Source organism: Macaca nemestrina, chromosome 1 (assembly GCF_043159975.1).
Source record: "Macaca nemestrina isolate mMacNem1 chromosome 1, mMacNem.hap1, whole genome shotgun sequence".
Classification (NCBI taxonomy): domain Eukaryota; kingdom Metazoa; phylum Chordata; class Mammalia; order Primates; family Cercopithecidae; genus Macaca; species Macaca nemestrina.
Window position 1 is genome coordinate 103,756,317 of NC_092125.1, and position 16,058 is coordinate 103,772,374.

Here is a 16,058-nt window from a genome sequence, read left to right on the forward strand (position 1 = left end):
TTATGGCAGAGATGCCTCTGATTAGAGCAGGATTGAAGGTATTGTGACATGCTACTGAATAGTGGACAAAAGCTCTAGCCTGTAAATCCCTATGGAACTTGGGGAAGGAACCCCCAGAAAGAACCAGTGATGGGCAGCCTGCTCGGGTCCCCTTCCAAGCTGTGGAAGCTTTGTCATTTTGCTCTTCACAATAAACCTTGCTACCACTCAAAAAAAAAAAAAAAGAAAAGACAAGACAAGAAAAGAAAAGAAAAGAAAACAACCCATGAAGGCTCCCTACTTTCTGCACTGTTCAATTTAGAGTTGTGAGGATGAGGAGGGAACCCCAATCTAGATCCCTGTAGAGACCTGACAAAATTCCCAATCCGGAAGCTTGTTGCCAGGGGAACAGGGGAGGTGGGCAGCACTATTTTGAGAGCAGGTGGAAAGCGGAGGTTCGATCCAGAGAGCTGAGTGTTGGGGGGAGGAGAAGGGAGCTTCAGGGGGGTGGGGGCAGCTGCAACCCCCACTTCTGTCTGCCCCCTCTGCTCCACCCAGTTTGCCTTGTATTTGTGGAAGTGAGCGTGGTGCTGGGTATTGTCTGAAAAAGTTAGCAGAGTTTCCGGTGTTGTTGGATGGGGAAGGGGAAGCTGGAGAGGGCCAGGAGCTGAGGGCATGTCTGGGAAGGGCACGGCCCAGGGTCGCAGTGCCTAGGCTCAGCGAATCCTCCTTTCTTCTTCTCTCCTACCCCATGGCAAGGTGGGGTGGAGGATGGCGGAGAAGCAGATGGAGTGTGGGAGCTGTGGATTTGCCTGAGTTGGGGGAACAGGACTCCCTGGGCCTGGAAGGGAGAAGGCCAGGCTTGGTGGGGAGGCGCCTGTCCCTTCTTTACCACTGGAGCCACCAGGCTTGGAGCTGTTGAGGCCCAGCCAGAGTGCAGGGCATGCGGTACAAGTGAGGGAGCACAGCCTTTGGATTCAGGCCACCGCAGTGTAAACCCCAGCTCTCCCACTGGCCATGTGACCTCTGACGGATGGTTCAGCCACTCCAGGACAGGTTCCTCATACGTGAAATGAGGATAACTGAATCTCCCTCCATGGGTGGTTAGGATTAAGTAAATGTGGAACATTTGCTATTATAAAAGCTCAGGGAATGTAAATTTCCCCTCTGCCCCTAGCCCCCATCCCGGCTGCCTCTGTGCCATCTTCTGTTCTGTGGGAGTCCTCTCTTCCATCTGCCATTCGCAACCACCTTCGTGCTTCTTGAGCTCATCTCTGGCAGCCAGTGACCCCTGCTCCCCTCTGGTCCACCCTTCAGGCCACCTTGGGGTCAGGATTGCCCATCCCACTTGATTGTTTAATTTCATTCAGCACCTATACCCCCTCACTTCATTTCCTGCTTGAAGGAAGAGGGAGGTGGGAGGAGAGGGACTGGGGTGTGGTAATGGCCCAGAAGTCGGGGTAGGGGGGAGAGTCCCTGAGGACTGTGTGGCCAGGAGGAGATGGGTGTCTGCATGTGGGTGTGTCCCCTCCTGTACCACCCGGCCCTCCCTTCACCCTCTCTACCCCACCCTCCCAGCCTGCAATGTGACTATCCACAACCGCTGTAAAGACACCCTCGCCAACTGTACCAAGGTCAAGCAGAAGGTGAGACGGCAGGGAGGGCAGAGGGCTGGGGGAGAGGGTAGTGAGTGTGTGGTACCCTCATGCCTTTTCCATTCATTCCCTACCCTGTGTTTCTCACCACCCCACCTCCTCACCAAGGGGCAGCCCAGACCCTCAACCCCAGGCCTCGGGCCCCAAGTAGGCCGGGCCTGTTGCTGCAGACATGTCCCCGCAGCACTGGGCTCAACCACCCTGATCCCCTTAACTACAGTGCCAGCTTTCTCCTAAGGGGGCCGGCCACCTAGCTCCTGCCCCATGCCTCTTTGGGTGATCCTTGGGTGATAGCCATTCTTGGTATCTCTCTCGTGCTCTCTGTCTCACAGCAACAGAAAGCAGCCCTGCTGAAGAACAACACTGCCTTGCAGTCCGTCTCTCTGCGAAGTAAGAGTGAGTAGTTGGGGAGTGGAGGAGGTCCCCTAAGACCCTGGACCCCAGGCTGCTCAACCTATGGACTCTGCTGCCCCACTAAGGTTGTTCCCAGGCACAGCGCCTTCCTCTTCTCAATTGGAAGCAGATAGTGGGGGCCTAGGGGATGGTTCAGACTCTTGGACTTAGGGACAGGAGGGAGAGTCCAAATGGGCATGAGGGCTGGGGATGGGTGGTCGCCTGAGCCTGGCCACAGCCTGTATTTTTATCAGTTATTTACACTGCATTTTGGGAGTGTTGGTAGCAGCTGTCAAGTGTCAATTCAGACAGCTTTGATGTGACAGAAAGAGTATGGTCCTTAGGTATAAAGAGCAGAGCCTCAGTCCCTACCTAACCATTACCCAAGTCACCCTGGACAAGTCTTTTTGCCTTTCTGAGCTCCTGTTTGTTCATAGGCTTATGTCAGGGAGGAGATAAGTAAGAAAAAGCTCTTTGTGAACATTAGCGTGTTACACAAATGTAAGGTGGCATTCTCATTATCATCTTTCTTGACTAGAGGGGGCTGAGGTGGAGTGAGAGGATGCCTCATTCCTCATTGAGGAGCCTGGGAGGCCTCAATCCTGGAAAGCACCAGAGTCTGATGTTTGCCTGCTGGGCATCTCTCCCTCACAGCAACCATCCGGGAGCGGCCAAGCTCGGCCATCTACCCCTCCGACAGCTTCCGGCAGTCCCTCCTAGGCTCCCGCCGTGGCCGCTCCTCCTTGTCTTTAGCCAAGAGTGTTTCCACCACCAACATTGCTGGGTGAGCCTCTGTTTGGGGAAAGGGGCAGCGAGACAGTGTGGCAGTGGAGACCAAGGGCGTGCCGAGAGGTCCCTTTCCATTCCTGAGTTCAGAACTGTAGCTAGACAAATAAGGAGAACTTAGGGGGGCTGCCTCTTGGATCCTGGCTTTTGTTCCCTACCTGGGAAGGGGTCTCTTGCCCATCTGGGGGTGATGCAGACAGCCTCCACTTTCTTCAGACATTTCAATGATGAGTCTCCCCTGGGGCTGCGCCGGATCCTCTCACAGTCCACAGACTCCCTCAACATGCGGAACCGAACCCTATCAGTGGAATCCCTCATTGACGAAGGTGAGCAGGCCTGGGCCCAGGGGAGCCCTGAGGAAGATGAAGAGGGGCTGGGGATGAGGGGCTGGTAGGAGTAGCCTGGAAGGGCAAGGAGGGAAGGGATCTAGAGAAGGGCCAGGGACCCAGGAAAGGGAACTCAAGACCTCTGAGTTGCTTGCCCTGCAAATGTCCAGCAGAGGTAATCTACAATGAGCTGATGAGTGACTTTGAGATGGATGAGAAGGACTTTGCAGCTGACTCCTGGAGCCTTGCTGTGGACAGCAGCTTCCTGCAGCAGCATAAAAAGGAGGTGATGAAGCAGCAGGATGTCATCTATGGTGAGCCAAGACCACCCTAGTCTTCCTCTTCCTTCACCAGGTCCTGTTTACGTCCTTCTTGGGTTTTTTTTCTTTTTTGTTTTTTTGAGATAGAGTCTCACTCTCTCAACCAGGCTGAAGTGCAGTGGCATGATCTCGGCTCACTGCAACCTCCACCTCCCAGGTTCAAGCGATTCTCATTACAGGTGCCTGCCACCATGCCGGCTAATGTTTGCATTTTTAGTAGAGACAGGGGTTTCATCATGTTAGCCCTGCTGGTCTCAAACTCCTGACTTCAGATGATCCGCCCGCCTCAGCCTCCCAAAGTGCTGGGATTACAGACGTGAGCCACCGCACTTGGCTGTGTCCTTCTTTCTACCAGCACCTACCTCTCAAAACCCTTTCCCCAATATCCTCTTGGCCTACAAGACCCTGCCTGGTATCCCACAGGTTGCCCACTAGGTCCCCACTTCTTGATGCTGTTGGTCTCCAACGCCCTCTCTTTATCCCTTCTTTATCTCAATCTTCAGTCTTTACTCTGTGCTTATTCCATGCTTAACACCGTGCTGGAGACTGTGGGAAGCCTTGACATGTAGAAGACATATGGTTCTTACCCTAAAATAGCTCACAGCTTGAGATGATAAGGTGTAAAGATAAAAAATGGAACTGGGCGTGGTGGCTCATGCCTATAATCTCAGCGATTTGGGAGGCCGAGGTGGGAGGATCACTTGACGCCAGGATTTTGAGACCAACCTGGGCCATAAAGCAAGACCTCTGTCTCTCAAAAATATTTTTAAGAACTAGTCAGGTGTGGTGGCATGTGCCTATAGTCCCAGCTACTTGGAAGGCTGAGACAGGAGGATTACTTGAGCCCAGGAGTTCGAGGCTGCAGTGAGTTCTCATTGTGCCACTACACTCCAGCCTGAGCACCAGAGCAAGACCTCATTTCTGGGGGAAAAAAAAATAATAATAAATTTTTTAAAAGATAAAAATGATTAGAAAATGATCTTAGATCATAATAATGCAGAATATTAACCTGGAAGGTACCTTGAAAACCTCACGTGAACTGTGAGGTCCTTATCCTAGGGCCCTACCAGTTTTAGCCAAGTCAGGGTAGAGGCCAAATGTCCCATTGTCCCCCACAGAGCTAATCCAGACAGAGCTGCACCACGTGAGGACACTGAAGATCATGACCCGCCTCTTCCGCACGGGGATGCTGGAAGAGCTACAGTTGGAGCCGGGAGTGGTCCAGGGCCTGTTCCCCTGCGTGGACGAGCTCAGTGACATCCACACACGCTTCCTTAGCCAGCTATTAGAACGCCGACGCCAGGCCCTGTGCCCTGGCAGTACCCGGAACTTTGTCATTCAGCGCTTGGGTGATCTGCTTATCAGCCAGGTGGGAAAAGGCAGGACTCCTGGGTGACATTCGTGGAAGGAGGTGTGACTGGGTTGGGCATTTCTTGGGTCTAAACTCTAGGGGTTGGAGGGGAGCCAGGGAGAGCTGGAGAAATAGGAAGCCAATGTATTTGGCAGGAGGCCAGAGGTGTGTCCAGTGGGTAAAGTGTGGCTTTGGGGGAATGCTGACCTAGCCTTGCTCCACCAACTTCTAGTTCTCAGGTCCTAGCGCGGAGCAGATGCGTAAGACCTACTCGGAGTTCTGCAGCCGCCACACCAAGGCCTTAAAGCTCTATAAAGAGCTGTATGCCCGAGATAAACGCTTCCAGCAATTCATCCGGGTGAGCAGACCTCTCCAGATCCCATACTCGTGACCCAAACCCACACCCCCGACTCACGGAGATAGTGCCTGTGAGCTGCACCCACATGGAGGTCAGGCATTCGCCACCCATGCGGACCATCCACATGTGGATCCTGTCAGCAGGAACCCCTCAGAATGCTAGAGCACGCTGTGGTAGTTTCCCAAGTACTTTTCGCTCCTTCAGTTGGTCCTCACAACAAACCAGTGGCGTTGTTATCCCCATTTTCCAGATGTGTCACTTAGGCCAGTGCGAGGTAAATGGCCACAGTAGGGCCAGCACCAGAGCTCAGGCACCAGGCCTTTCCATTGCCCTCCCCTCTGGCCCTGAGCCCTGCCTCCTCCCTTGTAGAAAGTGACCCGCTCTGCCGTGCTCAAGCGGCACGGGGTACAGGAGTGCATCCTGCTGGTGACTCAGCGCATCACCAAGTACCCAGTACTCATCAGCCGCATCCTGCAGCATTCCCACGGTGAGTAGGCAGGCCCAGGAGAGGGCCGCTGGGAGACAGCCACCTGGGGTGAGGAAAGGCTCGGGATGACCACAGGAAGGGTGGGGTCAGGTGTGAAACCCTGGGCAGCCCCTAAAGTGGAATCAAGACACGATGGGAACGAAACGGGGGTGTGAGTGAAGCTGGTTGAGCCGTCCCCCATGCCAACCCCCGGTGCCAGGGATCGAGGAGGAACGCCAGGACCTGACCACAGCACTGGGGCTAGTGAAGGAGCTGCTGTCCAATGTGGACCAGGATATTTATGAGCTGGAGAAAGGGGCCCGTCTGCAGGAGATCTACAACCGCATGGACCCTCGGGCCCAAACCCCAGTGCCTGGCAAGGGCCCCTTTGGCCGAGAGGAACTTCTGCGGCGCAAACTCATCCACGATGGCTGCCTGCTCTGGAAGACAGCAACGGGGCGCTTCAAAGGTCAGACCTGCTTGGCAGACTAGACAGGAGTTCAAAGTCAGATGGAGAGTGGGAGATGCCTTCAGGCCTTAGAATCAACCTCTTTTTATGCAGCCCATAAGACAGTGAGACTCAGTGGGAGAGAAAAATGGGGTCTCTGTGGCAGCAAAAGCCTGAATTCTGTAGTTAACTTTGTGAACCATACAGGGCCTTCCCTATCAGTATTTTATCATCTCTTTGGTCCTTGCATGCCCAGAGAGCTACTAGTTTTACTGAGGAAGACAAAGAAGCTCTCAGACTGGAGGACAGGACCAGTTGTTACCCCCGCCTGGAATCCCAGCTACCAGGGATGGGAGTAAGCAGGAGCTTTGGGGAGTGCAGCCAGAGGAGGCCCAGAGGAGGGGACTGAGCCGGTGAAGGACAGGCAGGGAGGAGAAGAGATAGCGGGGCAGAGGGGGCAGATCAGGGGCCAAGGCACACTTTCCCAGGTTCTCTTTCCAGAATTTGTCTGCACTGGTAAAGTCTTTCTCACCTAAATCAAAGCAAGAGAATAGCAGGCCTTGGCTTTGGGGATGAGATGTGAGGGACAATAGGAAACTGTAATACCTGAGGCTCCTGAGGCCAGAGCCTGCCTGAGCCTCTGGACCTATGTCATGAAATCCCTGCTCCCTGGGTTTGGATATTGTCAGTCTTCACCAGCCTCTTTCCTTTATCCCTTTCTCTCCTTCCCATCCCTCCCACGCAGCAGCTAAGAATATAAACCATAGGGGATTAAAAATAGCAAGGCTGGAGAGCGTTATTTCTGAAGCATTTAGCAAAAGCCCTCCCCTTCTGTGTGCCCACAGTTTAGTAAAATCCCCAAGGGCAAAGGGGGAGTGTATGTTTTCTCTCTCTCTTTTTTTTTTTTTTTTTTTTAGAAACAGGGTCTCGCTTTGTTGCTCAGGCTGGGATGCAGTGGTGCAGTCATAGCTCACTGTAACTCAAAATTCCTGGGCTCAAGTGATTCTTCTGCCTTACTTAGACTCCTGAGTAACTGGGACTACAGACCTGCACCACCACACCCAGCACATTTTAAAATTTTTTGTAGAGACAAGATCTTGCTATGTTGCCCAGGCTAGTCTTGCTCAAACTCCTGGCCTCAAGTGATTGTCCTGCCTCAGCCTCCCAAAGTGCTGGGATTGTAAATGCGAGCCACTATGCCTGGCCCTGTGTGTTTTCTTGATTGTGACATTCAAGTTTTTTGGAATTGATTTTTGTTTCCTCCCTCAGTCTTGGAGTGCTGATCCCATAGGATCTGAGAGCTTGGAGTGTGCAGCAGAGAAGGAAATTGAAGCAGGGGTCTGCTGGGGTTGAAGGAGACGGATGGGTGAGGGATGGTCTTTCAGTCCTCTACGAGAGGAAGGAAACTTTCTCCCTCCCTACCAAGTTCAAAATTAGAAGTGGGAATATGTCAGGACAAGGAGAATTTAGGTCAGATAGCCATAAAGGTCTTCCACTAGTTAGATATTAGAAATGGAATTTAAAGGCTAAAAAGTGTGGTCCAGGCTGGGCACGGTGGCTCATACCTGTAATTCCAGCACTTTGGGGGGCTGAGGCGGGCAGATCACTTGAGGTCCGGAATTCGAGATTAGCCTGGCCAAGATGGTGAAACCCTGTCTCTACTAAAAATACAAAAATTAGCTGGACGTGACAGTGCTCACCTGTAGTCACAGCTACTTGGGAGGCTGAGGATGAGAATCACTTGAACTCAGGACGTAGAGGTCGCAGTGAGCAGAGATCATGCCATTGCCCTCCAGCCTGGGCGACAGAGCGAGACTTGGTCCCAAAAAATAAAAAATAGGCCAAGCACAGTGGCTCATGCCTGTAATCCCAGCACTTTGGCAGGCCAAGGCAGGCAGATTACTTGAGGTCAGGAGTTTGAGACCAGCCTGGCCAACGTAGTGAAACTCTGTCTCTACAAAAATGCAAAAAATTAGTCAGGTGTTGGCCGGGCGCGGTGGCTCAAGCCTGTAATCCCAGCACTTTGGGAGGCCGAGACGGGTGGATCACGAGGTCAGGAGATCGAGACCATCCTGGCTAACACGGTGAAACCCCGTCTCTACTAAAAAATACAAAAAACTAGCCAGGCGCGGTGGCGGGCGCCTGTAGTCCCAGCTACTCGGGAGGCTGAGGCAGGAGAATGGCATGAACCCGGGAGGCGGAGCTTGCAGTGAGCTGAGATCTGGCCACTGCACTCCAGCCTGGGTGACAGAGCAAGACTCTGTCTCAAAAAAAAAAAAAAAAAAAAATTAGTCAGGTGTTATGGCACACTCCTTAATCGCAGCTGGTCAGGAGGCTGAGGCAGGAGAATCGCTTTTACCTGGGAGGCGGAAGTTGCAGTGAGCCAAGATGGTGCCGCTGCACTCCAGCCTGGGTGACAGAGCGAGACTCCAAAAAAAAAAAAAATTAAATTAAATTAAAAATAAATAAAAAATAAAAGTATGGTCCCTCTTGCTCTGGGAATCCTTATGAATCTCACAAAAATCTTGGACTGTGTCACCCAAAAAAATACACACGAGTTATGTTGATATGTAAAACTATTTACACACCTTCAGAAGGTTTACAGTGTCCCAGGGGGTCTGTAGGCCCTAGGTTAAGAAACCTGAGTCAAGGCCGGGCGCGGTGGCTCAAGCCTGTAATCCCAGCACTTTGGGAGGCCGAGACGGGCGGATCACGAGGTCAGGAGATCGAGACCATCCTGGCTAACACGGTGAAACCCCGTCTCTACTAAAAAATACAAAAAACTAGCCGGGCGCGGTGGCGGGCGCCTGTAGTCCCAGCTACTCGGGAGGCTGAGGCAGGAGAATGGCGTAAACCCGGGAGGCAGAGCTTGCAGTGAGCTGAGATCCGGCCACTGCACTCCAGCCTGGGTGACAGAGCAAGACTCCGTCTCAAAAAAAAAAAAAAAAAAAAAAAAGAAACCTGAGTCAGTTGGGTAGAAAGGGTTTTCCGTAAAGATACTGAGTGGCCCCTGTGGTTCCCGCTAGCCCACAACGGTGTTTTGTCTGATAGCACATGAATCTTTCTCCGCCCTGCCCGCTCCCCCACACCGTTTTTAAGCTGTAAGAATGTGTGACCGGGTGCAGTGGCTCACACCTGTAATCCCAGCACTTTGGGAGGCCAAAACTGGTGGATAAACCTGAGGTCAGGAGTTTGAGACCAGCCTGACCAACATGGTGAAACCCCGTCTCTACTAAAAATACAAAATTAGCCGGGCGTGGTGGCGCATGCCTGTAGTAGTCCCAGCTCCTTGGGAGGCTGAGGCAGGAGAATCGCTTGAACCCAGGAGGCGGAGGTTGCAGCGAGCCAAGATCACGCCATTGCACTCCAGCCTGGGCAACAAGAGGGAAACTCTGTATCAAAAAATAAATAAATAAATAAATAGGTGAGGGGTGAGAGGTCTGAAAAAGTGGAAGCAGCCAGAGGGAAGAGAGGCCAGGAAGAGGGAAATTGGGAGCTCTAACCTGATGGGATAAACTTGGTCCTTGGGAAAGAGGGAAACAGCTGCTCAGACTGTCTAGTGCTGACTGTTCTCCCACCTTCATCCCCTGCCAGATGTGCTAATGCTGCTGATGACAGATGTACTGGTGTTTCTCCAGGAAAAGGACCAGAAGTACATCTTTCCTACCCTGGTGAGACATTCATTCTTCACCTTTGTCAGCACAGACAAGTGTTTAGGCTCTTCTTGCTTTCCTGCCCAAGCCCATGAGAGCTCTGGAATCCCCCAGAGTCAAACAGCTATAATTGTTACTATTACTGTAATAATAAAAAATAAGAGTAGCTCACAGGTATTGTTACTGTGCACAGGCACTTTTACACCTGTGGGAAAAGATTATTTTCGTCCTCATTTTATAGATGATGAAAGTAAAGCTTCAAGTCAGTTAAATAATTTGTCAAGGGTTGCGCACATTTCTAAGTCCCTTCTGGCTGGCACCAGTGCCTGGCTCTTAACTGGTATTGTAAGATGACTCTTCAGTTCTTTCAGTCCTTGTCCAGAAGGATTGAAGGCCTAAATATGCCAAGGGACAGGATTCCCAGGCTTAATCCTTCCTCTCCCCTGACTGGCAGGACAAGCCCTCAGTGGTATCGCTGCAGAATCTAATCGTACGGGACATCGCCAACCAGGAGAAAGGGATGTTTCTGATTAGCGCAGCCCCACCTGAGATGTACGAGGTGCACACAGCATCCCGGGATGACCGGAGCACCTGGATCCGGGTCATTCAGCAGAGCGTGCGCATGTGAGTGTCTGCCTGCCGCCTGCATGTGCCTATGACCTCAGGGTACCTGCAGCATTAGATCCCAACCATAGCACTCCCTGGAAACAGAATCCAGTGTTCAGACATGTGGGGGAAGAGGTTGAGGGAGAGACAAAATTGCCCAATACTGGAAAGGTTACCTATGTTCTTATGTCCTATAAAGTCACATTTTATACATTGCCAACCTCAACTCCCTTTCAAATACAGCATGAGCTGACAAGCAAAGGAATACTCTGAGCTATCACATGGTGGCATACCTGCCAGCCGACAGTACAGTTTCAGCTACATTCACATCTTCATCTGTAGGCAGAGGGCTGTTATTTGGATTGTATTGCATTTTACGTTTATTTTTCTAAAAATGAATGAAAAAGAGGATAATGAAAGCATCGATGCTAGAGAGGAACAAGTCTCATAAGCAAACTCAACACAATAGAAGCAAGAAGGAAATCGGTGTCTCAAAGCAGCAAATCTTTAGCTTCTATTGGACACACATTAGATTTGAGGCAGTCAACTATGTGTCTAATTGTAATGGGAAAAAAAACATCAAATAAAGGACAGGTAAGATGTTTAAAATGAATTCTGGAAGATTATGCCTAAAGAATAAAGTATAATTCTAATTCAGATTTTTTTTTTTTTTTTTTTTTTGTATTTTTAGTAGACACAGGGTTTCACCATGTTGGTCAGGCTGGTCTTGAACTCCTGACCTCGTGATCTGCCCACTGTGGCCTCCCAAAGTGCTAGGATTACAGGTGTGAGCCACCACACCCGGCCCTAATTCTAATTCAGATTTTTATGGTTTTTCTTTCTTTTTTTAATTTTTTTATTTTTTTGAGACAGTCTCACTCTATTGCGAGGCTGGAGTGCAGTAGCACAATCTCAGCTCACTGCAACCTCCACCTCCTGGATTCAAGTGATTCTCCTGCCTCGGCCTCCTGAATAGCTGGGACAATAGGCAACCACCACCACCCCAGGCAAATTTTTTTTTTTTTTTTTTTTTTTTTTTTTTTTAATACAGAGTCTCTCTCTGTTGCCAGGCTAGAGTGCAGTGGCGTGATCTCGGCTCACTGCAACCTCCGCCTCCTGGGTTCAAGCGATTCTCCTGCCTCAGCCTCCCGAGTAGCTGGGATTACAGGCTTGTGCCACCATGCCAGCTAATTTTTGTATTTTTAGTAGAGATGGGGTTTCACCATGTTGGCCAGGATGGTCTTGATCTCTTGACTTCGTGATTGACCCACCTCGGCCTCCCAAAGTCCTGGGATTACAGGCGTGAGCCACTGCACCCAGCCAAATTTTTGTATTTTGTAGACATGGGGTTTCACCATGTTGGCCAGGCTGGTCTCAAACTCTTGACCTCAGATTATCTGCCCACCTCAGCCTCCAAAAGAGCTGAGATTACAGGCATGAGCCACCACGCCCAGCCAAGATTTTTATAATTTTTCTTTAGCTTTCAGGGAATCAGTTCTCCTCAACTTTATAATTTGTAAACCTTTTTTTTTTTTTTTTTAACTTCTGCACGGTGGAATTTTGAAAAAGATTTTTAGAAATGCATATTAAAGGCCGGGCGCGGTGGCTCAAGCCTGTAATCCCAGCACTTTGGGAGGCCGAGACGGGTGGATCACGAGGTCAGGAGATCGAGACCATCCTGGCTAACACGGTGAAACCCCGTCTCTACTAAAAAATACAAAAAACTAGCCGGGCGAGGTGGCGGGCGCCTGTAGTCCCAGTTACTCGGGAGGCTGAGGCGGGAGAATGGTGTGAACCCGGGAGGCGGAGCTTGCCGTGAGCTGAGATCCGGCCACTGCACTCCAGCCTGGGCGACAGAGCAAGACTCCGTCTCAAAAAAAAAAAAAAAAAAAAAAAAAAAAAAAAAAAAAAAGAAATGCATATTAAAGTACGAAATTGCAGGCCGGGCACAGTGGTTCATGCCTATAATCCCAGCACTTTGAGAGGCTGAGGCGGGTGGATCACTTAAGGTCAGGAGTTCAAGACCAGCCCGGCCAATATGGTGAAACCTCATCTCTACTAAAAATACAAAAATTAGCCGGGCGTGGTGGCATAAGCCTGTAATCCCAGTTACTCGGGAAGCTGAGGCAGGAGAATCACTTGAACCTGGGGATGGCGGTTGCAGTGAGTCAGGATTGTGCCACTGCACTCCAGCCTGGGCAACAGAGTGAGACTCCATCTCCAAAAAAAAATTATGAAATTGCCTATTCCAGGAAAGCAATTCAAAATAACTTGTCCTGTTAACAGTAGATCTGTAGTGGCTTCTTTATGAATAGTATTAATATTTGTACTTATGGCCAGGCGCTGTGGCTCACACCTGTAATCCCAGCACTTTGGGAGGCTGAGACAGATGGATTACCGGAGTTCGAGACCAGCCTGGCCAACATGGCGAAACCCTGTCTCTACTAAAAATATAAAACTTAGCCAGGCATGGTGGTGTGTGCCTGTAGTCCCAGCTGCTTGGGAAACTGAGGGAGGAGAATCACTTGAACCTGGGAGGCAGAGGTTGCAGTGAGCCAAGATTGCATCACTGCACTCCCGCCTGGGCGAGAGAGCAAGACTGTCTCAAAAAAAAAAAAAATTGTAATTGTGGAAATTAATAATATTAATTGTAATTGATTTAATGAGATTCTGTTAAATGTTCAAAGCACTTTAACATTTCATTTAATCCTAATGAAAAACCTATGAGGAAGATATTACCTTTATTTTTCAAATGAGGAAATAGAGAGGTTACCACCTGGTAAACAGTGGAGCCAGGATTTGAATCCTGTTTGCTTGATGCCAAAGCCTGTACTTGACCCTCTGCACTGTGCTGCCTTTCCAAGAGACCTTGGGAGGAGATACATCTCAGTAAACGCAGATAATCAGTGCTAAGAAATGGGAGGTCAGCCAGGTTCGGTGGCTCACACCTGTAATCCCAGCACTTTGGGAGGCCGAGGCCAGCGGATCACCTGAGGTCAGAAGTTCGAGACCAGCCTGGCCAACATGACAAAACCCCATCTCTACTAAAAATACAAAAATTATCCAGGCATGGTGGTGCACACCTATAATCCCAGCTACTCGGGAGGCTGAGGCAGGAGAATCACTTGAACCCAGGAAGAGGTTGTAGTGAACTGAGATAGCGCCCTTGCACTCCAGCCTGGGCGACAGAGCAAGACTCTGTCTCAAAAAAAAAAAAAAAAGGCCGGGCGCGGTGGCTCAAGCCTGTAATCCCAGCACTTTGGGAGGCCGAGACGGGCGGATCACGAGGTCAGGAGATCAAGACCATCCTGGCTAACACGGTGAAACCCCGTCTCTACTAAAAAATACAAAAAACTAGCATTGCGAGGTGGCGGGCGCCTGTAGTCCCAGCTACTCGGGAGGCTGAGGCAGGAGAATGGCGGGAACCCGGGAGGCGGAGCTTGCAGTGAGCTGAGATCCAGCCACTGCACTCCAGCCTGGGCCACAGAGCGAGACTCCGTCTCAAAAAAAAAAAAAAAAAGAAAGAAAAGGGAAAAGGTCAAGACTGAATTAAAGCTAGGGTGTGAGGCTGAGGAGTCTTAGAAGAGGGAAGCATAAGGCATGTTTGGGAAGGAGGGAAGGCTGATTCTGATCTATAACCTAGCTTCTGTCTCCCAATGGCATGCAACCTGTTACCCCTCCAGATGCCCATCCAGGGAGGACTTCCCCCTGATTGAGACAGAGGATGAGGCTTACCTGCGGCGAATTAAGAGTAAGTCCACCCACAAGGAGCTCCTTAGTAATTTATAATACATTCACACAATGGAATATTATGCAACTGTTAAAAAGATGAGATGGCTCTGTGAGGGCTGGTATAGATCCACAGCTGAAACATACTAAGTGAAAAAAGCAAGGTTTAAAACAATGTAAAGTGTATACTACCATGTGTGTAAAAATAATATGGAAGACCAAGGTTGGATGAGTAACTTACTTTTTCACTGTGAGGCCTTATATTAGTTAGGGTATGATTAAACTGCTGTACAAAAAGACCAACAAAAATCTTCTTCCTTAAAAAAGGAAGTAGATTGGCCGGGCGCGGTGGCTCATGCCTGTAATCCCAGCACTTTGGGAGGCCAAGGTGGGCAGATCACAAGGTCAGGAGATTGAGACCATCCTGGATAACATAGTGACACCCTGTCTCTACTAAAAAATACAAAAAAAAAAAAATTAGCCAGGCATGGTGGTGGGTGCCTGTAGTCCCAGCTCCTCAGGAGGCTGAGGCAGGAGAATGGCATGAACCCAGGAGGTGGAGCTTGCAGTGAGCTGAGATTGAGCTACTGCACTCCAGCCTGGACGACAGAGCGAGACTCCATCTCAAAAAAAAAAAAAAAAAAAAAGTAGATTGGCTGGTGCAGTAGCTCATGCCTTTAATTCCAGCAGGATTTGGGAGAGGGAGGATCTCTTGAGGTCAGGAGTTCGAGAAACATACATAGCAACAAAACATACATAGCAAGACCCCATAGTCCTGGCTACTTGGGAGGCTGAGGTGGGAGGATTGTTTGAGCCCAGGAGTTCAAGGCTGCAATGCACTATAATTGCACCACTGCACTCCAGTCTAGGTAACAAAAAAAAACAACCCAAAAAGGTAGAATATTATTGCTGTCAACGTAACAGTTCAAAGTGGGAAGTGCAGAGTAGTGGTGCAGCTCTGCCATCTTTAACATGAAGTTTTCATCTCTATGTCACGTCTGAAGTGGCTGCTCCAGCTCCCACTGTCACACCTGTATCACACCTAGCAAGGAAGCGTAAAGGAACAGAGTTTACACCCTTTTTTTCTTTTTCTTTTCTTTTCTTTTTTTTTTTTTGGAGACAGGGTCTCGCTCTGTCACCCAGGGTGGAGTGCAGTGGCGCCATCTCAGCTCACTGCAACCTCTACCTCCCAGGTTCAAGCGATTCTCCTGCCTCAGCTTCCCAAGGAGCTGAGATTACAGGCACCCACCACCACTCCTGGCTAATTTTTGTATTTTTAGTAGAGATAGGGTTTCACCATGTTGGCCAGGCTGGTCTCGAACTCCTGGCCTCAAGTGCTCCACCCACCATGCCTGGCCTATACCCATTTATTTTAAGAGCAGATCTGGAAGACGCTCATATCCATTGGCCAGAATGTAGTCACGTAGCAATATAGTCACGTGCAAGTCAGGCAGGAAAACATGGTTGTTAACTGAGCAGCCATGTGTGCCCAGATGAAACTTCTATGCATTTTCTCATTAAAGGAAGATGGGAAGAATGAACACCGTTGGACAACCTGCAACCCCTTGCAACCCCTGCCACAATCTTTTTTTTTTTTTTTTTTTTTTTTGAGATGGAGTCTCGCTCTGTCGCCCAGGCTGGAGTGCAGTGGTGAGATCTCAGCTCACTGCAAGCTCTGCCTCCTGGGTTCATGCCATTCTCCTGCCTCAGCCTCCTGAGTAGCTAATTTTTTGTATTTTTAGTAGAGACGGGATTTCACCGTGTTAGCCAGGATGGTCTCGATCTCCTGACCTTGTGATCTGCCTGCCTCGGCCTCCCAAAGTGCTGGGATTACAGGCATGAGCCACCGCGCCTGGCTCCTAGAAACCTTTTTCTTTTTTAATAAATGCCAAAATAACAAAATTAAGTCTTGCCAAACTGCCCCGCACTACCCCGTTTCCCCTAGGGCTGTCCTCTACTGGCGCTCCTGCATATCCCCTAGGCCCTCT

General features: G+C 50.0%; 1 protein-coding gene across 13 annotated transcripts in view; it reads left to right on the plus strand.

Annotated features, from left to right (window-relative positions):
* Positions 1-16,058, plus strand: part of LOC105498267 (Rho/Rac guanine nucleotide exchange factor 2) — a 70,234-nt gene that overhangs the window by 47,840 nt on the left and 6,336 nt on the right. For 9 of the 13 annotated variants that reach the window (XM_071083775.1, XM_071083771.1, XM_071083796.1 and 6 more), the window contains 12 exons: positions 1,558-1,625; positions 1,967-2,030; positions 2,682-2,811; positions 3,030-3,139; positions 3,310-3,453; positions 4,578-4,828; positions 5,043-5,168; positions 5,538-5,655; positions 5,855-6,103; positions 9,677-9,753; positions 10,190-10,359; positions 14,025-14,092. In XM_071083775.1, coding sequence (XP_070939876.1) covers positions 1,558-1,625; positions 1,967-2,030; positions 2,682-2,811; positions 3,030-3,139; positions 3,310-3,453; positions 4,578-4,828; positions 5,043-5,168; positions 5,538-5,655; positions 5,855-6,103; positions 9,677-9,753; positions 10,190-10,359; positions 14,025-14,092 — 1,575 coding nt within the window. The remainder of the gene's footprint in view (positions 1-1,557; positions 1,626-1,966; positions 2,031-2,681; positions 2,812-3,029; positions 3,140-3,309; positions 3,454-4,577; positions 4,829-5,042; positions 5,169-5,537; positions 5,656-5,854; positions 6,104-9,676; positions 9,754-10,189; positions 10,360-14,024; positions 14,093-16,058) is intronic. The other 4 variants (XM_071083765.1, XM_071083773.1, XM_071083790.1 and 1 more) reach the window with 1 other exon arrangement.